The sequence below is a fragment of the Taudactylus pleione genome, unplaced genomic scaffold (assembly GCF_031769625.1).
Source record: "Taudactylus pleione unplaced genomic scaffold, aTauple2 ptg000041l, whole genome shotgun sequence".
Classification (NCBI taxonomy): Eukaryota; Metazoa; Chordata; class Amphibia; order Anura; family Myobatrachidae; genus Taudactylus; species Taudactylus pleione.
In genome coordinates, this window is record NW_028284443.1 from 37,677,806 (window position 1) to 37,705,386 (window position 27,581).

A 27,581-nucleotide genomic window follows, 5' to 3' on the forward strand; every position below is an offset into this window, starting at 1 on the left:
CGTGCTTGTTTTCATAGGGTTATCATTACTAAAGTGTGAGTATTTACAAGTGGAGATGTTGCCCACGGAAACCAATCAGAGGCTACCTAATATTTATCTTGCACCTTCTAGAAGATAATAGCTAAAATCCACTTCTAAAAACTCTCACTATAGTAGTTATACCCCGTAGTATTTGTATTTACATTGTATGTCAAGCTGTACACTTTTGTGGGTGTTATTAGCAACAGTGACTGACAAAATATGTGACAAAATATGTGGGTCCTAGGTACCCGCCACCTTAAAAAAATGGGGTCCTACTTGAACATTTCTGAGTCCCATCATAATTTATGCTTTGGAGCTCCCCATATGCCACCACACTTCCTCACATACCCTAGAATGCCCATCTGACACCCCCAATAGCATCAGTACATAGAGGTCAGACAGCAGTACCCATTGACAATAATGGGGCCTGCAGTCTGCTGCGGTAGATAGCCTTCTGCAGGAGATTTCTGTGAAATCTTCTGCATTAGACTGTTACATAGCAGTGATATATAAAATGATGCAGAAACTGTATTATCTGCATTATTTTTTTTTAAACTGCAAACCAATAAATTAATTTTAAAAATATATACCAAAAAGATTTTCTCTGATTCTAGCTGTGCACTCTTCTATCTTTTTATTCTGTGTGAGCTGCATGGGGGCGGATGCACTCATGCTGCAGGCCCTTATGGCTCCTCGTCATCTTGATGTGTGGGAGGCGCAGTTGAGGACAGGTGTAGGAGGCGGGAAGCCAGGGGACAGGAGTAGGAGGTGGGGAGTCAGAGATTATAGGTGGAGGGGAGCTGAGGACAGGAGGAGTAGGCAGAGACAGGAGAAGGGGCTGGGTGCCACTGGGTATTAGAGGGGGAGAGCAGCTGCTGATAGAAGGAGGTGGACAGGTAGGCAGGTGCAGGAGAAGGGGCTAGGTGCCACTGGGTATTAGAGGGGGAGAGCAGCCGCTGACAGGAGGTGTAGGGGCAGGCAGGGGAAGGGGCTGGGTATTGGAAGGGGAGAGCAGCCGCTGACAGGAAGAGGGGTAGGCAGGTGCAGGAGAAGGGGCTGGGTGCCACTGAGTATTAGAGGGGGAAAGGAACCACTGACAGGACGATGTGGAGGGGAGCTGGATACAAGAGGTGCAAGCAAGGACAGGAGAAATGCTGGGTATAACACTTACCTTTTGATGAACGCAGCTGCTTACTATTGGGTATCTTTATATGGAAACACCAACCGGACCTTTGGCTTGAAATGAATGTCCCATAAAAAAATTCAATTCCAATAAAACAAGCAAAAATGTATTTACTCCAAACTTGTGATAAACAGTCACAAGATTTTTTCTGGAAATGAAGAAGATAAAATGCATAAACATAAAAACATGCCCCAGAATAATGGTAAATATTATGATTTGTTCCTCTCTACTCCAAAGAGACCGTGAACATATTCCTCTCACCACTCATACCACGAAAACTTAGAAAATGGCGTATGGAACAGTCCTCCGGTAGTTGGAAATCCAATGGAGTCAAAAGAGGCAAATCCTGGGGTAGTTGTCCTGCACCAAATCACCTACACGTTTTGGAATATGTTTCCTTCCTTAGGGTGTCAGTCTGGTTTCAGAAGAAGATTGCTTCATTACCAGATGTTAGAATTTTTTTTTCCAAGGAGTTTTGCGAGTTCAGCCTCCTTTTTGTTCCACTGGTAGGACCGTGGGATTTGTCTTTGGTTCTTTAAGGGACTCTGGATTTGAAGTGGTTAACAGCAAAGACACTTTTTCTTCTTGCTATTTTTTCTGCTCGCAGAGTCTCTGATTTAGCAGCGCTCTCTTGTCACTCCCCATTTTTGATAAAGCTGTTCTTCATACAAGGGAGGGTTACCTTCCTAAGATAGTGTCCCATTTTCATGTGAATGAAGAAATTGTTGTTCCAGCTTTTCAGGATTTTTTTTTTTTTTTTTACCTTTCTATAGGTGAAGCCTCCCTGGATGTAGTTCGTGCTCTCTCTCTTTTAGAAAATCAGATACTCTTTTTATATAATATGGTTTTCACAAATGAAGATGCCAAACTAATAAGTAAGGATGTGCAGGCTCGCATTCGATTTTTCCCTCCAAAAATTGGGTCTCAGAAAGAGGCAAAACATCATCTTTCATGGACTTTTGTCCAGGAATGATGTTTTGTCCATGAACGATGACGATTTGCCTCTTTCAGAGACCCGATTTTTGGTGGGGAAAATCAGAACTAATCCAAGCCTGCACATCCCTACAAATAAGCAGACTCTGGTGAGATGGCAACGCATGACGATCTCTCAGGTATACACACAGGCTAATCTCTCTGTCCCAAGCACGAAGATAGCATATTATATTTGGTCTGTAGGGCCATCGTGGACATTTAGTCGTGGTGCTTCAGCTGAACAGTTGTGTAAGGCAGCCACGTGGTCTTCTGACACTTTTCTTTGGTTTTATGCCATTGATACTTTTGCCTCTCAGGATGCTTCCTTTGGGCGACGAGTTCTCCTCATTTCTGCTCAGGACATCCCCATGGTATCCCTGTGGACCCTGAAAAAGAAAATTGTAGTTATGATATGCCTAGATAACTCCTTTTCTTCGAGGTCCACAGGGCACCCACCTTGACGCACCTGGCTTCACTGGGTTATATTCTTTCGATCACAGATTCCCTCATCTTATGTAAGAGTGTTTCTGGTGTACGATTGTTCTTCCTTCTCCTCTTTCCTTCTCCTGCCCTGAGGCTTGTTAACTAAACTGAAGTCCTTTGGCTAGCCCTTATGGCTAGGGGTATATATGGGGAAGGACCCGGGGCATTCTGGGAGCAGAAGCTTTAATTGTTTGGTGCCTGGTCTTCCAACCATAATATCCCCATGGTATCCCTGTGGACTCTATGGACCTCGAAGAAAAGGAGTGATTTAGGTAAGTCTACCATAACTCTAATTATTTTCGGTACTGTCAATTATAACCTTCACTGCTCTTTTTCCTCAAACCCTTTACTGCAGGTGTGTGGGGAATTTTTTTTTTATCGCTATATTGTACTTCACATTGCTTGATACTTGTGCATTTACACTTATTTATTATGTCTAAAATGAAGGGTAAACCGGAAACTGAGGCCTCGGTGCTGGTTTCATGTAAAAGCTGTTTGGCATTCTTGTCCCCTCAGGATTTTATGCAGGATGGTTTGTGTGGTATTTGTTATAAAGACCCACCTCACCAGATCAGTCTGCCAGCCCCTGTACTTGGGTGTCCTCCTTGTGTCAGGTTATGATGCAGCTAGATGACTGTTTGTCTGCTCCCACACTGCCTCACATGATGGGATACCCACAGCAGTTCAAGCCTGCTATATTTGACCCCTTTGTACATCCTTCCTGGATGGATGTTTATGCCCACTCAAGTCAGAGTATGGCTCAGTCAGCTGCTGCATTTCAACAAATGTTGCAGGCAAACAGACTGGTAGCCATTAAAGCGCCTAAGCGGATGATATAATTTTGTCAGTTTGCCCAGCATGTAGATTCAGACACATCATCGGAGGAGTCAGATAATGCGCCGGGTCCTTCTCCAGGGTCTATCTCAGGAGAGGAGGACCATCCTTCTACAGTGGATGTCCCTTCTTTGGTGAGGGTGGTCAAGTCAATCCTAAGTATATAGGATGATGAGCCAGCTCCTAGACCTAAGGCTCCAGTGTTTAAACACCAGAGGGTGGTAAAAGCTGAGTTTCCGAAGTATGAGCAGCTCACTGAACTTATGGAAGAAGTATGGAGTACTCCTGATAAACTGTTCCATGTTACAAAAAGATTAGCATCTTGTATCCTTTCCCACCTACTGACTGTACTAAGTGGGAAGTACCTCCTACTGTGGATGCTCATGTGACATATTTAGTCAGGAGCGCTACGTTTCCTATACTGTCCGCATCTTCCCTTAAAGATCCTACAGATAGAAAACTTGAAACATGTCTTAAATTAGTGTTTTCATTGTCGGGAGCTGTTACTCGGCCGGCTATGGTTGCAGTCTGGGTATCCAAGGCTGTTGAAAAATGGATGGGGGCATTGGAAGATACTCTACCAAATGCTACCAGAGAACAGCTGACCTATATCTCCCACATATGGGAAACTGCCTCCTGTTTGGAGGAAGCTGCAATAGATGTGCTGGACTCCTGGCTTCTAAAGCATCGGCAGCTTTGGTTGTTGCTTGTAGAGCCCTTTGGTTAAGATCCTGGAAAGCAGATGCAGGATCCAAGAAGGCTCTGGTATCCCTGCCTTTTTATGGAAACATACTTTTTGGAGTAGAATTGGATAAGATAGTGGCTACTCTGGCAGCCTCAAGATCTGCAGGTCTGCCATCAACAGCTATATCAAAGTCTAGGCATCCCTCTTTTTGGTCCTTTTGCCCTCAGGGAAGAGCAAAAGGACAGCCTTTATCCAGACCGTCTAGTTCTCGCAGGACCACCAAGCCACAAACTAAAGAGGTCCTGGCCGGTCAGACGTCCAGCTTCCAAGGAGGACGACAAGCCCTTCGCCTGATGGGGCGGGCCTCCTCCTGGGGAATCCTAGGGTGGGAGGCCGACGTCTTCATTTTTCGGACTTCTAGCATCAAACATCAACAGACATCTGGGTCTGAGAAGTGGTCTCTCAGGGGTGTGCACCCACCTCCCGAAGTCCTCCTCCCCGGAAGGGGTGGTTATTCCAATCTGTTTTTGGTTCAGAAACCAAATGGGTCTCATCGCTCTATTCTAACTATGAAAACCCTCAACAATTTTATCCGTGTACCCAAGTTCCGTATGGATACTCTTCGGTCAATTATTCTGGCAATGGAACCTGGGGATTTAATGTCTTCCCTGGATGTTCAGGATGCGTATCTGCGTCTATTAAGCCATTCCACCAACAATTTCTACGGTTTGCTGTCCTGCAACATTACCAATTTCAGGCAATTTACCTCGGGGTCTTCACCAAAATAATGACAGTTATGATGGCCCACCTCAACTCCTATCTGAGGAGAGCCTCATAAACCTGTGATCTCATAACACTATCTGTTTGTAATTCACACTATCACTAGTGGTCAAAAACCCTTAAGGGATTCATTTGCAGTTACACTTGTGAAATTTGCACTTATGAATTTGATAACTACAGCCTAGGCCTGTGCCATTTGATATAGGATTCCATTAACTATAACACTACATTAGGGGTGTAATACATCAATAATAACTAAAGATATAGGAACGCCTCAGAATAACTGTTGTGACATTAATTGGAGATGTAAGTGCGCAATCTTTCTTATCCATTCCATCAGTGATGCAGGTCCTGGGGTCAATTGTATCCACTTTCGACGTGGTGGAATGTTTCATTTACACTCCAGTTACACACAGTGGGCTCTCCATCTGGGCCTCTGCAACAATTGATTCGCTCCCGGGGGAACTGGCAGTATCATCTAATGCGGTCCCAGAGGATCCTTCTCAGCCCAGAGGTTCGGCTTTCTCTTGCCTGGTGGCTACAAAAGTTTCATCTGGACAAAGGTCGCCCATTTTGGATTCCAAATTGGGTGCTCCTCACCACGGACGCCAGTCTTCACGGATGGGGGGCGGTGACAGGTCATCATTCATACCTTTCAGGGAAGATGGACAAATCAAGAAAGTTACCTGCCCATAAACATCCTGGAGGTTCGTGCAGTATACAAAGCGCTCATCCTGGCACAGGACCTCCTCCAAGGCTGGCCGGTCCAGATTCAGCCGACAACACAACCACAGTAGCCTATCTCCATTATCAAGGAGGCAGGGGGAGTGGCAAACATTCTGATCTGGGCAGAACGTCATCTTCTGGCTATCTCTGAAATATTCATTGGAGTCCTTAACTGGGAATGGACTTCCTAATTCGTCAGGACATACACGCCGGAGAGTGGGCTCTCCATCTGGGCTTTTTTCAACTCCTGGTGAACAAATGGGGAATACCAGATGTAGACCTCATGGCCTCACGTCACAACCACAAGTCCCCAGGTACGGGTCCAGGACCAGAGATCCCTCAGTCGCCCTCGTTTATGCGCTGGCAGTGAGGTGGGACTTCAAGCTAGCGTATCTCTTTCCTCTGATTTCCCTTTCCCATGGGTCCTCAGGAAATTCAAACAGGAAGGCGGCACAGTGGTACTGGTAGCTCCTGCTTGGCCCAGGCGCCGTTGGTTCACCGACATACGGAATATATCCATAGACACTCCATTTCCTCACTTGCATCCGGACCGACCTCATCTCTCTTTGATGGCATGGCTCTTGAGTCTTCCATCTTAAGAGCTAAAGGTTTCTCCAGCTCTGTGATTCAGACGATGCTTAGGGCCGAAAGCCTTCCTCTGCCCGCATCTATTAGAGTTTGGCACTCCTTTGGTCAATGGTGTTCCCACAGAAAGTATGACCCTAAGGTTTTTAGTGTCTTCTGGGTACTTTTTTTTTCTCCAGGCTCGTTTAGACCTCTTTCTCCGCCTGGCCACCCTGAGAGTACAAGTTTCTGCTCTGTCAGTTTGGTTCCAGCGAAGCATCGCTTCTCTGCCGGTTGTTAGAACTTTTTTTTTTTTTTCAGGTTGTTCTCAGAGTCCAGCCACCCTTTGTCCCACCGGTGACACTGTTGGATTTGTTTTTGGTTCTAGAGGGGCTACAGGCTCCCCCGTTTGAACCTCTGGACTCAGTAGATTTGAAGTGGTTGACAGCGAAGACACTTTTCTCCTCACTATCTCCTCTGCACGCAGAGTCTCTGATTTGGTAGCGCTCTCTTGTCTCTTCGTCTTTTTGATTTTTCACCAGGATAGAGCTGTTCTCCATACACGGACGGATTATCTCCCTAAGTTAGTGTCCTTTTTTCATTTGAATGAAGAGATTGTGGTTCCAGCCTTCCATTCTTCAGACCTTTCTCTAGGTGAAGCTTCCTGGATGTGGTTCGTGCTCTCCTTATCTATGTGGATCGTACAAACTCTTTTTTTTTTTTTTTTTTTTTTTAGAAATCTTTTTGTGTTGCATGATTTTCACAAACGAGGCTGGCCAGCTAACAAACAAATTCTGACTATATGGCTGCGCATGACTATCTCTCAGGCTGATCTCCCTGTTCCAAACACGGCGACAGCACATTCTACTAGGTCTGTAGGGCCATCATGGGTATTTCGCCTCGGTGCCTCTGATGAACAATTGTCCCCACCCTTAGGGAAACTGCTTTAGGACATCCCCATGGTATCCCTGTGGACCCACTATGGACCCTGAAGAAAAAAATAAGCGTTATGGTAGACTTACCTTTGTTAACTCTTTCTTCAAGGGCCATATGGCCCACAGGGCACCCACCCTGACGCACCTGGCTTCCTTGGCTAGTTTTTCTTTCGTTCACGGATTCCCTAGTCTTTTGTGAGTGTGTTTCTGGTGTACATTGTCCTTCCTTCTCCTTCCTTGGGTTTGTTTACAGAAACGTAATGCCTGTGGCAAGGGGCAAGCTTTAACTGTTTGTTGCCTGGATCACTCCAACCAGTGGCGTCCCTACCTCTCTTTGCACCCGGTGCGGGGAGCTTGTAGGCAAATAAGAAGATGTGGCCTCATAGGTGTGGGCTCGTGGCCTTGCAGCCCGAACCCCTGTTTTTTGTCGCACTGGGGGTGCTGGAGGTGCAGGCTGTCTTCGGGTACCAGCCTTTGTGAAGTGCCGGCTCCCTCACTGTGCTAGGAGCCGAGTTCTGCATGTAATGCAGCACCCAGCTCCTGTCACTGCACCCACCTTGTGACGCCAGTGACTCTAACCACATCCCCCCCCCCCCCCCAGCCAAAAAAGAAAAATGGTATCCCAGTGGACCCTATGGACTTCAAAGAAAAAGTTAACAAAACTAAGTTTACCATAACTCTTATTTTCTGCTTCAATGCTGTGTTACACAAGCTTCAGTTTAGTCCCTAAATAGTTTGGATAGTGAGAGAACTGCATAATAATGTGGCACTGTTGATCTAATCTGTGTTCACTCTTGAAGCACTGAAATGTTCTTAACAATATGAAATGTGGAGATTACGTCTATACTCTGTCTGCACAGAAGTACTCCCAACACTCTAATGCTACATCATGCTGAGTGGGAGGGATTGAGGAGTGGAAGGATGGTAAATGAGGAGTGGGATCGACAGTGAGTGGGAGGGATCTCATTATTGGGACAGACATTGGAACGGATTGACAGCTGGGTATTTTAGGAAAAGCCCTGGGTTGGTGTGACTGAAAAAGGCCCTGGGGAGAACACTGCACATTTGCTCTAGCTATTAAACAATTCTAGCTAGACTCCCATGACACGCCCTCATAACACTTTTCCTACATCCGAACGCCCAGTGCATCACTACTACGCGATGGAAAGAATGGGTTTTACTCAGGATCTTATTCTGTGTTTTACTATAATTTTGTACAGTGGAACAGAAGGTGTGTGATGCCAGACAATTTTGATTTACGTTTTAGAAAACTCTAATCTGATATTTTGTCACTTTGTTTCTTTGAAGCCTAAGAGTGGGGAAGTGACACCTAGCTGCCCGCTACTCTGTGAGTTGTTATATGAATCTGAATACGATAGCCAGCTTTGGATTATTTATGACCAGAATAAAAGACAGATGGGCTCAGGAGATGCTTATCCACACCAGGTACTGTATGGCACAAATGTTAATTGTGCAATTATTAAATATTATGTATTGTGGTGCAGTGCTAAAGAATACATCTGTTTCTTATTTTTATATAATTGGTTGACATTCAAGAATATATTTTACTATATAGCTATTTGGTACTGTACATGAATTTAATAAGAGTAGATGTGTTTTACCATTGACTTGAAAAGTAGGCCAATCGGAGAGGCACTTGCCAAGAAACATCCCTGGGCCATGTCCATAGGGATGGGTACAGGATGCCGGTGTTCGGGATCCCAGCAGTCAGAACCCCGACAATGGCATCCCGACAGGGTTAGAATACAGACACTTTGTCGGCCGGTATGCTAACCCTCCTCCTCTCCCTCCCCTAACTCTCCCTCCCCCTCTCCCTCCCCTAACTCTCCCTCCCCGGTGCCTAAACCTAACCTCCCCCCTTCCTGCACCCTAATGCTAACCCTCCCCCTAACCCCGGTACTTATCTTCGGTATGCCGGCGCCAGGATTCTGGCAGGTGTCGGGATTCCGGTGCTGTCATTCTGACCGCCAGGAATCCCCTCTGTCTGTATTTTAACTGCATCCCATTTCCATGTATTGGGTGGTGATTTTCCTTTTGGACGTTTCATTTAAAGGAATAACTTTCTTTTATTTCAGTACTCTGTGAAACTTGAAAAGGGAGATTATACAATAAGAATGCAGGTCCGCCATGAGCAGACAAATGAACTGGAACGTCTGAAAGACCTTCCTTTTGTGGTTTCTCACAGAATGTCCAATGCTCTGAGTCTGGATGTATATGAAAGTCACAGCATGGCTCTTCTAGGAAAGAAAAAGGCAAACACTATAACGTTGCCACCTAAACATAGCCAGCCATTCTTTGTTACAATGTTACCTGATGAAAAGTAAGTAACCAGTGGGAAACCACTCAAACTTTACTACCTCTGTAGAGTGTGGTGAATTCTATGTGCTCAGCTCTGAGGTCATTTTCCTTTGAAGGTCAGAAAGCAACACGGTTACTCGGCTGCCATGTCATAGGAAAAGTGTCACAAGCTAAAAACCAGGTTTGTTTTACTGTTAAATGTGGGTAAACTGCCACTTGACATCCACTAATAATATGGCAGAAGTCATGGCCCATTGCAACTGAGCTCAATTTTTTATCAAATTTGTTGGTACAAGTTAGAATAAGGGACTTATTCATGTTGTTCGTACATCCAGCACCCCCAACCTTTCAATATGCTGTAAATCTTACACTTTGGCAGCAACATCCATTGTCTATTGCCTAACCCACTGACTGTGATCTCCCCATGAAGAGGGTCCATTGTTCTCCCCAGGCTGTTTTTGGTGGGTGCACTACCCGGCAAGAGAAAGCCTACCACCCGGCACTTTGGAAGCCTGCAAGTGGGGACAGTATCTGGGAGCTGTATAAAAAGGACCAGATCCTACAGAATTTGCAGTTTTTTCATAATCAGACGACTGGGGCTCTAATAAGAAGGAGAATTAATATATACAATTTTATTTTAAATCATTATAAAGGTCAAGATTTAAAACATTTTATTATTGCGGAGGACCCCACCCGACTACTTCTTGATGCCACCTGGATGGAAAAATTTGCTAGGGAGAACACTGGGGTCATGTGACGTGCAGAAATGTCCGACCCCCACTTTCAGGCACCAATACGGCCAGACAACCCTGCTTCGTTCTGCTACTAGCTGGCATGTAGTACTAGGCTGGAACATACTATATGCACACTGATAGCTCTGTCTGATTGGCCAAAGAGCATCTTGTGGGATCCGGTCTTATTTCATGGCCGAGCCCTTCGCCTCTGTTTCGGAATATAAGAAGCACTATATTGTGTAAATACTAACATTGGGCTCAAAGCTAGAGTATTCATGTGATTGCTTATAGCTCCCATACATGTTTGAAATCATTTATATATTGCTGACAACAATTCACTAAGAAATATTGCTATTTTTAAAATTTTCTATGGCTTTTAATGCATTTTTAAAGGCAAGTATCTGAAATCTTTTATTTCAAGGACTTTGAATTGTATAGATTACTTAGTGGTTTATCTAGCAGAAATCTATGGTAGAAATGTTAATGACAAATGTGACCTACCATTCATGAATGATGTAGTCTGCAGGCTACTACTAGTTATCTACTCATGTAGCAATACAGTAGTGGAGTAACCTAGACCTATTCTTCTTTTCTTGTGCTCACTTTGCACAGCCAAATATAAATGTTAATGGTGAATTGTGCTATGGTGAAAAGGGGCTATGCATCCTTTTATATTAATATGTGTAATTGAGAATGGATCGTCAATATAATTGCAAGTTGTAATTTGTTGTTTCATAAAAAACAATTTACTTGTTGCAGCTAAGCAAAAAAAAAATGCTGTAAAGGAATGGGTAACAGTACTCGGAGTGTGTATATATATGTATATATATATATATATATATATATATGTGTGTATATATATATATATATATATATATACATAAATAATAAAAAAACAAATAGAAATCACTAAAAGTAACAATTTATTATAATTGGAACAATTGTAAAAGTATATGGTTATAAAATCATATTAAAAATATAATGAAAATGGCTTCTGAAACACTTATCAATTAGTAGTAAATATGTCCAGAAAAATATCATGCAGCAGCTGGATATTACAATCCTGTCCTGGCATGTGTACATCTGCAGATGTTAAAATCCATAATCAATGATGGAACATCAGGCATGATGTAAACAGGTTAATAAACGCAGTTAGACTCCACATTCTGTTATAGTGGATGTTGTATTGACTGCTCAGCACTGAACGCAACTTCCAGCGATGCAAATAAATCTAGGGAAAATTCTCAGCTGTAATAATAAAAAAAAATCTACAAACCTTTACGCGTTTCTCTAACCTTTAGTCAGTTTCCTCAGATATTTAGTAGTAATCTTATGAGAAAACTGTTGTATTTATTTATATGGTACCACAAGAAGTCTACAGCAGCATAGAGGGAAAATCAACACCAGAATACGTCAATACCATGATAATACCAAAAACAAGTCCCTCTGGTTTTTGATGGTGCCCTCTTATGTTTATAATCCTGTTTAAAGCATCAAGGTTTATCTTGTGACTTGGGTCTACAATTCGACCAAAGTAAAGTAAGTTGGTGACACGTTGCAGTGATTTCTGAAGTTTCACAGTATATTTTTGCTTATGTTTTACCAGAATCCCTAAAGGTGCTGGACCGGGCTGCTTCCTTAGTGGCACTCTAACATTGTCTAAGACGGAACTAGGCAAGAAAGCAGTGAGTAGTATCTTTCTTTTTTTTTTCTTCAAAGATGGATATGTAATTGTTGAATACCTTCTACGTTTACCTGACTTAGTCCTAAGGAGAAATAAACTATTTGTTTCTATATTATTTACTTAATTATTTACTTTTAAGCAAACCATTTATTATACTTGGAGTTCAATGTATAATTGTACATGTAGAATTGTACTCTCAGTGTTCTTGGGTTGACCAGCTTTGGTCACAATTATCAGTTTTTCTGTCTGGTATACAAATGCAGTTGAAAACTGATTATTAACCACCCTGCTACAATTTTATTTTAAAATATATGTGTTTGCTGTATGTTCCAGTCAGTTTGTTATAATGAACACCCTTTATGCATTTCTTGTATTTGAACATGAATTTGCAACAGAATTTTCCCAATTCTGGAATATGAAGAAATGTAGGGGTGTAGCGTGGGAGGAGCCATTGCTTTGGGCTTCGGCAGAATGAGGCTCTTATTACTTCAGGGGTGACATCAGAAAATAAGTGCCTGCACACTATTAACACAGGGGGCTCAGATCCTACTATGCTGTGCCCCTCTGCTCCTCCCCCTCACCTCTACTCATCCTCCACAAGTGCACTGCTCTCTACCTGCATTTCTTCAGCACCTCCGCAGCTGCTCCTCCCCCTGCTGTCACACACAGATTTTAGGAGGTTGGATGCTTAGACATTGGTAAATTAATCAGTCAGTATTGTTTCAATTATTTTCATGGCCAAAGTGTTTTTCTATATGTAAGGAATACATCAGGGGCAGACTAAGAGAGGAGTGGGCCCGTGTGCAGTCTTCGCAGGCCCCCTCCTCTCTACATGGTGCAGTTGCAAAAAGACTGGCACTGTACCAGAGTATACTGCACATGTTCAAGTCTCCGGGCCCCTCTGGACCTAGGAGCCTGTGTGCCCCGCACACCTTGCACCCAATATATATATATATAGGCCAAAGGAATGCATGTTTTGTCATATTGCAGCAGCAGCAGGAGGATTGTGCAGTACTCGCTATTTATATCAGTACTCCAGCACCCTCTTCTCTCCCAAATATGTATGTCTCCATGACCCCCTCTTTCTGCCCATTTATGTGTATGCATCTATCTCTCCTTTTTGCGCGTCCATGCCTTTCTCCCTCTGTCTCTCTCTAATTATATGTATTTGGATTTGGTATAGAATGGAGCAGGGGAGCCTGTGCTTCAAATAGTTAATCTTTTTTACCCAGCAGCACAGGCTCCCTTTCCCCTATACCCCCACCCCCTCAGCCAGAGAGCCTGGACTGGGCACATTTTTAGAGGCTGCTGCAGCCTCTACTTACCTAGTTAGAATTAATAACTTTTATTTTATAGTGAGCGGACAGCAGGTCAGTGCTGCTTGCGGAGAGCCGCGTCTTATCGGTTTATTGCCACTGAACAGGGAGGCGACCGGCAGCACTGGCAGTAGGGTCCCGGTCATCTCCGTATCCCCACTAAACCACCAGGGAAACGGGCTGTAATGTGAGGTGCTCTTTGTGAGCGGAGTCATTCCCTGGGATTGGCCAGAAGGGGAGGCCTGCTTGTCCTCCCCCTTCATTGGCGCGTCCCCTGCCCTCAGATACCCGCCATAGGGCTGCTCCTCCTCCTCTCTCCTCCCCTATGCATATGCTGGCCAGCAATTTTAATTTTGCCTGCTTTGCTACAGTGAAAGAGACATGGGCTCCTGCTTCCCCTATACCTCACAACCGGGTGTGAGGGTATAATATTAGGCTGCTTTCTACCCTGTTGGGGTTTGATTGGTGAGCAGTTGTTGCCCATTACTTGCATTATCCAGTATTGAATGTTTATCTGTATGCCTGTGTTTATATAGTACTGTGTTTTTCTCTATTACACTGTGTCTATTCTTAAACTGTTATCTCACAACTTAACCTCTGTTTAACCTCTGTTTAACCGCTGTTAGTGGTTAGTTAAAATTGGGCACACACTTATTAGTTTATAAGGTGTCCATTAGTTCAGTGTTTTACTACATAACTGTTATATAATGTACGGTACCGCTTATTCTCTATTCAACGTTCATTGTATTTTGCCCAATTATTATAACAGTGTCTAGGGGTATCTCCTGGTACACATTATGATGTCTTCCAGAGCTCAGCCAGCTAAAGTTCCAGGGTGGGGGCGCTCCAGTGTTGCACACAATGTGTTTTCAGAACTGTTCTGCGTCTATTGAAGCTCTGAACGAGGAGCACAGTGATTTGTTTGAAACTTGCTTTGCAGGGACACAGCATGGGAGCACTTAGGCTATGGTTCCACTTCAGGAACCAGCTTTGGCATCCACCCTGTCCCAGGCTATGTTTCAGTTGGCCAGCCAGCCGCAGGCCTCTCAGCCTGCTCCTCTTTTGCCTACAACAGTCTTACATGAACCGGCATGGGTTCAGGGTTTGTCTCAGTCGGTCCAGGGTCTGTGTCAATTGTTTAAGCAAGACCACTCTGTTCCTCCTCTTTCAGGGTTCAACTCGGGGATCTTCTGGCAGAGGCTTGGACACACCCTAACAAGCGAATGCTGCTTTTCTTAAGGTTTCTACTTATAGGAAAATGGAACATTTTCTAAAGTTTATTTTTTCCAACACAGTGCATTGGGCGGATTCTCTTGAGGAAGGCATTCACAATGGTACCCACCGATCTGAATTGTTGTCCCAAGGTGGACCTCATTCGCAAGGCAAATGTTTAACTGGGGAAAGCAGTCATTGACTCTGGCCTCCTTTTCTCTAAGGTCTCAGCTTCCACAGTAGCTGCAGATGAGCACTCTGGCTGCATACTTGGAGGGCAGACTCTGGTTCCAAAAAGGTCCTGGAGACCTTACCTTTCTCAGGTAATATTTTGTTCAGGCCCGTACTGGATAAACTTGTGGCTACAGTAGCAGCTTCCAAGACAGCGTTCCTCCCATCAGTGACACCTAAGTCAAAAGGTTTTTCCTTTCGTCTGCAAGACAAAGCAAGGGGACATTCCTACTCGAGGTCACAAGTCCCCACTACAGTTTCCAGATCCAGAGGCCGCCAATCCTAACCAACTCCCAGGCCGGCCGACAAGCCAGCGGCGCGCCCCCTCCTGGGACCTTCCAGCGTGGGGGACAGTCTTCTACTCTTTGTAGCGACAAGGATGTTGACTACTTCAGATGCCTGGTTAATGTGGTATTTCTCAGGGTTACTCTTTCACCTTCTGGGATTGTCCTCCAAGCCAGTATTTTCCATAGGTCTTCCGTCAGACCCTGGAAAGGCATTGGCTTTGATGAACTCCATTCAGTTCCTGATGACCTCCCATGTGATCGTCCCAGTTCCTCCTCCTCAAAAAGGAGCAAGCGTCTATACCAACCTGCTTCTTGTTCAGAAACTAGACTGCTCCTTCCACACAATCCTCAACCTCAAAGCACTTAACAAGTACCTCTGTGTTCCATGATTCCGGATGATATCTCTTCACTGTATCATTCTGGTGATGGAACTGGGGGACTATATGGTTTTCTCAGATTTTCGGTGTGGGAGGATTACAACCAATTCTGAGTATTGTCAGAATTGTCATGGTGGTAATGGCAACGGATCTCATACACAAGGGGGTCCGTATCCTTCCTTACCTGGATGACCACCTTATTATGGCACAGTCACCAGGGGTCCTTCAGGATTATCTTTGCCTAATGGTGACCCTCCTTCAGTCTCAAAGATGACTGATCACTTAGAAAAAGTCCACATTCTCTCCATCTCAGATGATGCTTCACTTGGGAGCCATGCTGTACTCGAAGGTTTAGAGGATATTTCTCTCCAGAGACAAGTTGCAGGGTGTTCATCCATGCCTGCATACAGATCTTGGGCATGTTGGTATCCACCTTCGATATGGTGCTATACACCCAATTTCAATCCAGGCCTCTTCAATTAGAGCTTCTCTCCTGATGGACTCGCTCCCACCTTCATCTTCGCTCTCAACAGATTCTCTTGTCTCGGGAAGTGTGCCATTCCTTGATGTGGTGGCTCCATCTCTCCCACTTGGACAAGGGTCATCCTTTCAGGAACCAGGACTGGGTGCTGCTCACCACTGATGCAAATCTTTGAGTTTGAGGTCAGTAACGTGCCATCACACCTTTCAGGGTCGTTGGTTGCATATATAAACCATCAAGGTGGAACTTGCAGCAACTGGCAATGAGGTAGGTGATATTGATGGACTGATTCAGAGATGTGCGCTAATACAATCGGAGCTACGTTTTTGCACTGAACACAGCTGCAAAAATATGCTGTTTCCAAAACTTACCTGGGCATAGGGATGCCCACTGTTCCTATCCATTCAACGACATGCAACAGCGTAAACATCTGTAACGTCAACGCAGATCAGGTAGCCACGCAACTTGTAAGTCAACTCTCACCAGTCGCAAACACTGCAGCTTTCCTGACATGCAGAGAGCTCTCATGCTGTGAAAGCGATCGCATTGACTAATTTATACATACCCATGAAATACATTTAAACGGTTCGACACCTGCGTTTTTCTAACCCCCACCTCTGTTACCACCCCCAAATTCTGACTACCGCTCACCCACTCTGCTAGTGGTTCCCATGTACGAGAGTAATCATAATGCAATTGCTGCGGCTTTCACACATGCGCAATTGCGAACAATCACTCGATCTGTGAAAATATTGGCTATGAGTAACTCTCTGAATCATGCCCTGAGTGCATTATCCCATATATCTCCCGTCCTTACCTGTCACCCAGATCGGGTGGTTCTCTGGTTGTGCCATGAAGGTTGTGTCCTGTTTCCATATTAATGAGGGCATTGTGGTACCCTCCTTTTCCGTTCCTGACTCTTCTCCGGAGGTGGCCTCCCTAAATGTGGTTCGGGCCCTCAGTGTTTATGTAAATAGGATGCAAAATATCAAAATCTGATTCCCTATTTGTTCTTTACGACTTCAACAAATAAGGCTGTCCGGACTCCAAATAGACTTTGGCAGGCTTCGCTTCACTATCAGTCATGCCTATTTTATGACTGACCAACTGGCCCAGCCTCAATGTGTGCTCATTCCATCAGGTCATTGGAGACTTAGTGGACTGCTAGGTGTGGCACAGCGCATATGCTGAGCAGCTTTGCAGGGTAGCCACATGGTCTTCTGCCCACACTTTCATCAAATTCTATCGCTTTGATACCTTTGCCGCCTCAGATGCTGGTTTCGGGCGTAGGGCATTGAGCACAGCAAAGGAGTGCCCCATATCCCCCCCTTCCTCCCTCATTAGATGGGCTTCTTTGTGACTTTTCATGGTTCCCAGTGTCCCCCATGGATGATAGAGAAAAAGATTTAACAGGCAAGGACAAAAATCCTTTTCTCTGAGTCCATGGGGGATACTAAGCACACACCCTGACGTCCCTGGCTAGGGGGGAATTTTCTTTGGGTCTTTTCCGGCTCTCTTTTCTCTAGCTGACTATGTGCTTGAGGTGAGTTTTCCGGTCTTCCTTCTCTTCTTATCTTTCTATAGGGGTGAGGGAGCCTGCGCTTCTGGGTAAAAATTATTAACTAGTTGGTGCCCAGGCTCCCCTGCACCACTCTATAGCCCATGGTTCCCATTGCCCCCCATGGACTTCAGAGGAAAGGGATTTAACAGGTAAGGATACAAATCCTCTTTTTAGATTGTTTAATCGTGCATGTCCTCTATTTCTCCCCGTTTGTGTGTCTGTCTCCTTGTACCTCTTTTATTTACCCATCCACCCTGTTCTATCATTAGCCCCACCAATCACTTTTCCGCTGTGCCCTTCACAGCTCACTTTCCCTTGGCCTTCTCACACTCCCCACACCTACTTCCACTTCTGCTCTCTTCACTCATAATCTTCCTACTGATCACTGGCTTCCAACAGGTCGATCAGAGCTAGTGAAACTTACCACTATTCTCTATGATTCAGCAAAGTCTTCCCGTACCTGCTCTGCCTGCTTATATGTTCTGTGTTGGCTGTCTAGACATCCTCACTTGGTTTCCCTTTTCCCTTCCCTAGAGCGCAGTGTCTTGGGCCCCTACAATTTAATTTCCCAAGTGGGCTGTTCATGCTGCAAACCAACACTACTCTTGATGATTTTTACTTTCACTCAAATTTATTCCCACATTCTGGCCACGTCCCCTCTCTTTGTGCCCTTCATTACCTGGGGAAGGGGGAGGGCATCTTAACATGCACTTACTGCAGGTGCCATGGTTCCCCACACTGCCTCTGAAGAAATGTACTTTTGAGGTTCACATTTTCTGTGATAAATATGTTTTGTGTAGTTAGAATGAACAATTATGTGACTCAGTCTATCATTACAAACTAAGGGGAAATTGACTTGAGATTCACAGGCCTGTGGCTGTATGGCCAATTGCAAAGATATAGCAAGCCAATTACCTGACCACTAATTCCTCTCTGACATGGCAAGTTACGGACAGAAGAACAGTAAGATTTGATGGCTCTTGTTTATGAGACATTAAGATGTTAATTTGATTTACTAAAAGTGAAGTGAGTTTTTTTAGATTAATTAGCATTCTATTAACTCCTAGGTTGCTGAATTAAAAACTTTAGCAAGTGGGTTAGTCGATTGACAAACCCTCTTATTCTGCAAAGGAATCATTTACTACTTCCCATATTTTTTTTAATGGACTTGAAAATATATTTATTTCCTCACTTGTGACATTTCTATGACAGGATCAATGTTTGATTCAGATATACACCTAGGTGGCCAGTATCTAGCTGTCCCAGTGGCTTTACTTGGTTCTTTTTCTGCATGATGATGTGATATGATGGCCAAGCTCACAGACCAGTAGCAGTCCTCTTCCATATGCATTTTCCAGCATATTCGGACACATTTATCATAGAATAATTTTCGGGCATAGGGCTCCTATTGGGGCCACATACATACTGGCAATGCTGATGATGTTGCAGAGTGTGGCCAGATGAAAAGCCTGGGTTTGGATTTCCTGTAAGATTGAGGCCTTTAAGCATAGATCATGTATGTCAAACAATTGAACACCACATGTGGCTCAAACCAAGCAAAGGAAACTTTTAAATGTACTTATTTGATTGAGCAGGTTGACCTTCTGAAACCGGAATTAAAGGATATTGGCAGTGTCTAGGAAAGCTTTCTTCCACGCAGTGTCATATTGGAATAAAATTTTATTAAAACAAGTCTCTTTTTTAATTAGGAATTTACTAGATCTATAAATCTGAAATCTATTTCAGTCAAATAGTAAAAATAAAAAATGGCAGTGCCATTATACTGATTTATTCATATTCCTGGAATTTTGAGACCAAGGCTATTGATAAAACATATTGTTCTTGGAATGTAAAGTACATTGTGATTGTAAACCAGATTGTGGTTATCACTTACTGTATCTGCTTATATTGTCTGTATTGTACATATAGTGGGTATACAGAACATATAATAAAAAACACTTACATTTTTGTAATGCAAGCTGTTTATTTTTATTGTTAAAGTCTGCAGAAATATAGTGTGTGGTCTTTCCTGTAATTGCCATTAATGTTATGCATGTTCAAGATTAAAGACTGGCAAGATTCAGCAGTTTTATTTAATGACCATAATCTTCAATGCAGTAGTAAAAAATCATTACCGCTTTTTGCCAAACTGTTCTGCAAATCTGCTTAACTGCAGTGAAATACACTAAATCTGTAAATATTCTTTGGTGTACTTTACGGGTTTGGTATGTATTGTCAACAGTCAAATGTCTGCAGAATGTGGACACGAGTAATGCTATTTAAAGCATTTTAACCGTGTCGACATTTCAATTTGAAACATTATAGTAAACCATTGTTCTTAAAGTTATAATACCAACACTGTTAATATGCTTTAAATTGCATCACACACGTGTCTGCATTCTGAGTCTGAGAGCATAAGTGTCAACAATCTAGCTACCGCTGCAATTTACCGCTGTAGCTGGCTTTTATAACTTTATTAAGTTATATATTTAGTTGACTGTCTATAGAACAGGTCTTGTGAAGTAAGATAATTTCACCGGCTGATGACTGACCATATCCTTCATCCAGTTGTGGGTAGATTCCAGTAACCAATTAAATACTTTTAGAAAATCCATACAATTCTCTCTGTGGTTCCAAAATATCTTCAGTCTCAATTGACACCTGATTAGGTCAGATGATGATGATGATGATAATGATGATTGGGTAAAGTGGTCGGCTTATGGGTTTCTTTTAAAAATGTGTGCTGTCGTTGTATCCCATGGTGCGCAGCCAGCGCAATCTGACAAGAAAGGCAGTCTCTTTCTGATCTGGTTGTACAAGTATGGTGAAACTGTACAGAAGTCTCTTTGGTTGAGTACTCGTGTATACAAATTTAGAAATTCCTATTTGTAGCTACTCCTAGATTTTTGAAGTCCTATTCTGGGAGAATATATATATGTATATATATATATATATATATATATATGTATATATATATATGTATATATTTATTACAATACACACACCCGCAACCGCGGCTACACTGCAGAGCTGGGTGAGGCTGCCCCTGGGCTTGTGTGGCCACCAGTTGTCAGGACAAATTAGAATGGAATACTTTGCTATTAACGGCCCAAGTGGTGCCAATGAAAAACCATATAGCACATTACCACATAATAAGCCAAACGGCAGTTACATTGCAAATCTAAAAATATATTCACAATATAAATCAATCAAGATCATTACGACCATTTAGCATACACACAGCACTGGATGTGGAACCGAGGCTGCAGAGGGTCCTGGAGGTCCCCCTGAGATTGGTGGCTGCTGGAAGATTAACTTCTGGCAGCTACCCAGTGGGCATTTCTGACTGGTCGCGTCAGATGCGACAATGTCAGGGAAAGCCCAGCCTGGCGTGGATGCAGCTGATGCGAGCACACCAGGCAAATCCTACTGGGAGAAAGGCAATATATATATAAATAATTATTTAATATTTTCTGTAAAAAATGGTATAGAGAGCGCAGGTTTCTTCTTGTGCTTTTTGCTTTCATGTTTATATACTGTTATGAATGCTGGATAATAATTATTATTATTGGTCGATGATGGCCCTTGAGAGCTGTTGCATGCAAACCAACACACTTAAGGTAATGAAGATGTTATAAGTTTACCTGAGGCATTGTTGCACTTTATATATTTTGACACACAAGTATATAAGGGTAATCCAGCACCCCTATCCATTTTTAACCGGGTTGATATTGCTGTCTGAATCACCATATACACTTATTTTTAAACTGCACATTGTGACGTGGGATTTTTCTCCTCACTGTTGACTTGCTGCCATGGTGAGTGGGGGGGCTCACTCCTATAGGTCTGGGCTGGGTTTCTAGCAGTGGCGGCTCCAGAGGTGGGGCTGCAGCACAGTGCAAATTGGGGAACCACACCAACTGCCAGTGAGTCCCAGCCATCTATGTTTGGCAGCATTTGAAATGGCAGTTGGTGTGGTTCCCCTATTTGAATTTTGGACTTCGATGCAGCCCCACCTCTGGAGCCGCCACTGGTTACTAGGGTGTTTGTCGCCAAGGTCTTGTGTTGCCTCCAAGTTTAATATGGACCCAGTAAGGAGTCCTGCGAAGCTTTAGCGCTTTAATTTCTGCTGAGGTACTTTGCCCCATGGGTCTATAGCGGGCCTGGCAAACCTGTGGCTCTCCCGCAGTTGTGAAACTACAAGTCTCAGCCCTGCACAGTTTTAGCACTCCCTAGTAGCAAAACTTTCAGGGCATGCAGAGACTTGTAGTTTCACAACAGCTGTAGAGCCACAGATTGGCCAGGCCTTGTCTATAGTAAAGGGGTCTGACATTGCTGCTTTTCAACGCACACATGAGGAATTGGGTAGCAACAGCCCACATGCTACACTCAGGAGCACCATGACCTGTATTACAGAGCTCTGCAAGCTTTCTTTTACATGGTCATGGAATTTCATTCCAATTTCTAATATCTTCATGAGTCACAATAGAGATGCAGTCTCGCATATAAATATATATTCATATAAATTTTACATGAACAGGATTGTAAAGCCCAGTACAGAGTTCAGTCTGATCACTCAATAACAGGAAGACTGCATGACATTCAGTGGCAAAGTTATGCAAGCTCAAAGCGAGTTAGAGCTTTCTCTCTCTTGTCTGTTCATGAGTAGAAGTATCATACATGCCCACTCTCCCGGAAGTCACGGGAGGCTCACGATTTTTAGGGTAACCCCCCCCCCCCACACCCCCGGTGAAGTGCGGGGGGTTCTAGTGAATTGGGCAAAATTTGGAGAATTTCTGCAGCGATTGAGGGTCCCCGGGGGTGGTGTGCGGGCTTAATGACACGATTCTTCAAGGATCGCGTCATTTAGCCCCAACCCTATTTAAATTTGCAGCAATTTACTGTGATGGGGTGGGGCTTAATGACGCAAACAGTCAGGCCCCGTCGCAACCCACCTGCTTCTCCATCTCCGGGAGGAGAAAGAAAAAAGTAGGCAAGTATGAGAAGTATACCTAATATTGCTAGATTGTTTGTTTTTGTTTTTTTTCACTACATTTTTCAATCACAGTCCCTTTCTGTATTTGGTTCTGTGGAACAGCTTTTTTGTCTATTACTTTTCAAAGTGGTAGCAATTTAGGGTCATTCTACAAAAGTCTAACGCGTTGTCATGGCAATTGGCTTGCAGTCTATTATGTAAAATTGCTTTGTATTGATTGGTGGAGCCCTTCACAGAGGCATGATGATGATGTATAGTTAGTCATGCTTTGCTTTTTCTATTGGAGTATTTTATACTATTTCTGTGATGATTTATTAATATGCTTCAGGCTATTGACTGGTTATTTACTGATTTGCTTGCATGGGAAGAATTGATGCATAACACTTTTAAGAAAGCTACAATACAAGCTGGGGTAAGATTGGACAATGCAAACTAACTTAATTGTTCAAAGATAAAGTTATTGTTTAAGTTTATCATTCAGTGTTATTGTTGAATTCTAATATACTATGTTTTATCTGCACAAACAATATAATTTTGCTCCTGGTAGAATCCAGTACTATTAATATAAAGGCTGCTATTTATTCACTTAGGAATCCTATCACTAGCACAGTACATGGACACAAATCGATCGGATCATTTTGAGTTCTTCCCAAAAGATAGATGACCGCAGTGGGATAAGTGTGTGTGTGGTCATCTCCTGACTGCCCATAAGCCCTCATATGTTGAACTACACCACAAGACTTATGTTTGTCTTTTTAATTGACTTCTTGAACACCTGTCACTTACACAAAGTGGAGACGCCCATTTTGTGGGCTGAACTAATGCTCGTTTGAATATAGCAGATCAATTCAGAAAGTGACAGAATGTACAGTGGTTCTTCCCACATAATGGTACATCCTGCTCTGTGTAGGTGACTATGCACTTTCAAATATTTCTACAATATAATTGCTTAAGCACTAAAGCAAAATAACATGGTTTAATGCATGAAACCCTGAAGGTGCAACCAAACCAAGCTAAGCTATTTATATGAAATCTTTGTATATTGCTATCACTGAACCTAAGATTTAGAATTGGAAATTTCTCTTTAAAATGAGCAGTTTTTCTGTAGTACAGGTTTGGTTGTACCTCAGCAAGTTTGATAAATGAGGGAGAAGGTTGATCCATTCCTTGAAGAGTGCATGTTTTCTTACAGTATGTTGTTCTAACTCCCAGGGGCAGTCTGCAGCAAAGCGCCAAGGAAAATATAAAAAGGTACTGACGACGGTTACTGTAACATAATATTTTTGCAACTACTGTTAAACTGAATCTGTCACCAAAACATTTGAGGACAGATTTGTGGAACAGAAAATTAGTTTTATAGTTTTTGAGAAAATGTAAAAAATAAAAAAAAAACACAAAAAAAACATCTGGAGTGAGTCGGCTATAAACATATTTAAAGTAGTTCCCTTAATGGAAAATATAACATTTTCTTTCATCTGATAGGAGAAATTGATATGCAAACATGAGTATAGCCATCACATTTTTCTTGCTAGTTTGTGTGTGATTTTATTTACTTTTTGTCATAATTTTGCAAGAAATTTCTCAAATTGTGTTCTATAAACCCGTTCTTAACGTTTCGGTGAAAGATTCACTTTGAATGCTATGTTTATTTGGCTCGATGTACATCTAGGCCTTTATGTGTAGTTAAAAATGTAAAGTAAAAGTAATTACATCATTTATAGTCCTGATTTTGCAAACGCGTGCATGTAAGGTTCTCTGGTGTTCAATGTAATGCATTTGTAATTCAGTAGTGACATATTTTATTGTTTGTTAGGTAGTTTAAGTACTAGTTTACTACAATAAACTACTCCATTCTATATGGAAAACAAGTACTCAAGAAATTGTTTTCATTAATATCTGGGTAAAGCAAATATCTATTAAGTAGATAATCTGCATCATTAATGTGAATGACACATGCTGGTTTGTGCTTTAATGACTGTGTCAATATTGCTGCTGTTATGACACATTTTTTACAAGCTGTTTTTTGCTTCCAAAGAGCCCAGTAAACATCCACTGTGCGCATTACGCTATAGCAATAGCTTTCACCTATCAAACGCTTTGTTTAATTGATTACTAGTGATATAATTATTGCTGAGTAGTGTTAGGTGATACAATATTGCTTTGCAAGTAGGATTCCTTTCACTTGTTTCTTTGTTTCCTATCTTAATCTTTGATGTAAATATACCTGTGCTTACATGTTAGTGATCTAAAACCAATTATGTACAGCCTTTATGTGGTTGTGCATTTAGGTTGGGGTCAAAAAATATTTTATATCTACTAATATTTCGGCTGCTAGTTCCGTATGCTGCACCCTCAAACTAATACACATTTGTTTTGTGAGGATAGTTACGTATTGAATATTAATACAAATCTTATTTAATGCTTCAGTGTGGGACATAGTTGTTGGTTTTTCACCAGTGTTGTCACTTGTTTCTAGTGAATGGATACACTGAATATGGGTTTAGGCCATAAAATGGTTTTATTCGCTGTGTATGAGTGACAAGTATACTTGTTAAGTATTGATAAAGACATGAATATAGGTTATTTTTTTAAAAAGGTTTTCTGTTTGATCTGCAGATTAGCTGCCCTTGAGAAATTATATGTTCAGTGTTACTGGATTGAAGGCCATTTTTAAGTTTAACTTCATTTGAATTGAATTTAACTCCATTTCATATCCCGTTTAAAGGCTATCTGAACATTTCACTATTACAATCCATGATTCTGCAGCTCTGATTGTAATGGGTCATTCCGTGTCAAATCAGCACACTGATTTTACGTCACCAGCTCAGATTTTGTTAAATTTGGTATATGGAGACTATATGTAACTTAAGAAAAATACTAAATATTGTTTAAATATATCCTGCCGTTTCCAAAATATGGCTATGTAAAGGTTTCAAAAACGCACAACCAGCAAATTTTCAAATTGCCATAGCAGCTTTCCTATTTAAGCTAGAGAGCTGGGAATGGTGTCGTTTTACTGTGTTTTTATGCCCTTTCCTATGATATACGACACAATTTCCTTTGTGTGGAAAAACTTTTTCCAAATTCAAACTGAAAGTTTTGATCATGATGATCTTAAAAAGTACGTCGACAAAGTTTAAAAAATTTCTGGAAATAGTCTATACTAATGTTAATGTTTGTCAAAATGTAAAAGTGGGAGGATAATGGGTTCATAGTTAAAAATAGTTTTAAAACAAGGTAGTTTATTTAAAAAAGCCGGGTGTTTTACAAGTAGTAATAAGTTATTATAGATTTGATGGTTTCATTGGTTTAATTATATAAACCAAGTTGAATAGAAATACTTGACATTGTATTAGTCAGTCAACAATGTTAGCTGAAGATAGTTTGACAATGCCTCAGTGGTTTTTGACTACCTTGCTTTAAAATAATTTTTTACTATGAACCCATTATCCTCCCACTTTTAAATTTTGAAAAATATTTAACATTAATATAGACTATTTCCAGAATTTTTTTTTACTTTTTTGTCGACACATTTTTTGAGATAATCATGAACAAAAAATTCAGTTGAATTTGGAAAAAGTTTTTCTAGCTTAATTAGGAGAGCTGCTATAGCGATTTGAAAATATGCTGGTTGTGTGTTTTTGACAGATTTTTGAAAACTTTGCATGGAAATGGCATGAGATATTTAAATAAAAGCTTGTATTTTTCTTAGACTATATATACTCTCCATATACCAAATTTGAACAAAATCTGAGCTGGTGAGGTACAATTTTAACAAAAAGTGTGTTGATTTGACACGGAATGCCCCTAATATTTTCCATCTTGTAATATTGTGATCATTCATTGAGATATTGAATTCATGCTTTTTCACAAAGATCTATAAAGTTTTTTACTGCTATGATTCGTAGTATATTGGTATTAATTTCTGATCTAAAATGGAATTGGCTTTGGTGAATAAAAACTTTCCATGTTCTGTTTATGTACTAGATGTCCCTGATGAATTCACCAATGTTTGCCAACTGCACCTGGAAACTTGGCTTTTTCCTACAGATACAGTATATATGCAATGTATTATGCCCTAACCTTCAGTAATCCACTTCTCTATCTTCCAGACAGCAGCTTCCTATAATGTATCTTGCTTTCCCCTTAAATGTATTTATTTAATCATGTTGAAAGCAGAAACCATTACAACTTCTATTTTTTTTGTAGGATGTGATTTCTGTTCATTATCATTTGATACCATCCTCAAATAAACCAAAGAACGGCAGCAAAGATAAGGAAAAAGAACCGGAGAAAGAAAAGGATGCAAAAGACGAGTTTGCTGAAGCGCTGCGGGATTTAAAAATTCAGTGGATGACTAAGTATGTGAACAAGCGAACACTAATACCACTTTCACACAGATATGTCCCTAAAATCAGGCTTTTTACCCTGCATTTGAGTGCCAGGTTGTTTTGCCGGTCCCAGCCTGACTCCCCCTTCAGACAGAAAAGCAAATTACCGGATCAAGCATTTCTACCTGGTAAATTTACTCATCAACACAGGTATTTTTTCTGTCTGAAAGGGTCATCCTGGATCAAAATTGCAGGGTCTCTAAGATAACTGTCACACCACAGTGCAGAATCCCCTAAGGTGTAAATAAAAATGGCATAAAATTAGCCCAATGTCAACTTTTTCCTTAGTTTGGACACCCCAAATTTAAGTATTTTTTAAAATTAAAAATAATTGCTTTTTACTTTTTTGTTTTTTACTTTTTTTTTGAAAAAATTTAAAGTAGCATTAAATGATCACAAAATTACCTTTTTTCTACTTTTTTTTTTTTTTTTGCATTTTTCTTATAGTTCTTTTTTTTTTCATTAAAAAAATGCACAAATCACTCATTTGACACTGTTTAAAAATCTCCAGTATTTTCCTTATGCCCACTATCAGCCTACTGTATGATTCTGCTAACGTAGTTGTCCCTTTATTGGGGTTCAGGATGGTTTCCAGACTCTTTTCTTGCCCTTCTCCCAAGTTGCATGTTATAAAAAATATGCACACCCTTGCTGCGAGTAGCGTGAATAGTCATTTCTAATTGGATCTTAAATTTCTCAGGAGTGCGCATTCGTGCCATGTTTGCCAGTTTCATAAAACAAACTCTTTTGCAAACTCATACCCAATTGGATTGACCCCCACAGCTTGTGGTCTGCATTAAGTTTCTGTA

The 27,581-nt window shown here is 41.8% G+C and overlaps 1 protein-coding gene across 3 annotated transcripts in view; it reads left to right on the plus strand.

Moving 5' to 3' along the window:
* Window positions 1-27,581, plus strand: part of TPP2 (tripeptidyl peptidase 2) — a 133,389-nt gene that overhangs the window by 76,835 nt on the left and 28,973 nt on the right. For 2 of the 3 annotated variants that reach the window (XM_088458213.1, XM_088458211.1), the window contains exons 21-25: window positions 8,492-8,629; window positions 9,280-9,524; window positions 11,843-11,921; window positions 23,594-23,632; window positions 26,591-26,742. In XM_088458213.1, the coding sequence (XP_088314339.1) occupies window positions 8,492-8,629; window positions 9,280-9,524; window positions 11,843-11,921; window positions 23,594-23,632; window positions 26,591-26,742 (653 nt within the window). The remainder of the gene's footprint in view (window positions 1-8,491; window positions 8,630-9,279; window positions 9,525-11,842; window positions 11,922-23,593; window positions 23,633-26,590; window positions 26,743-27,581) is intronic. The other variant, XM_088458212.1, reaches the window with a different exon arrangement.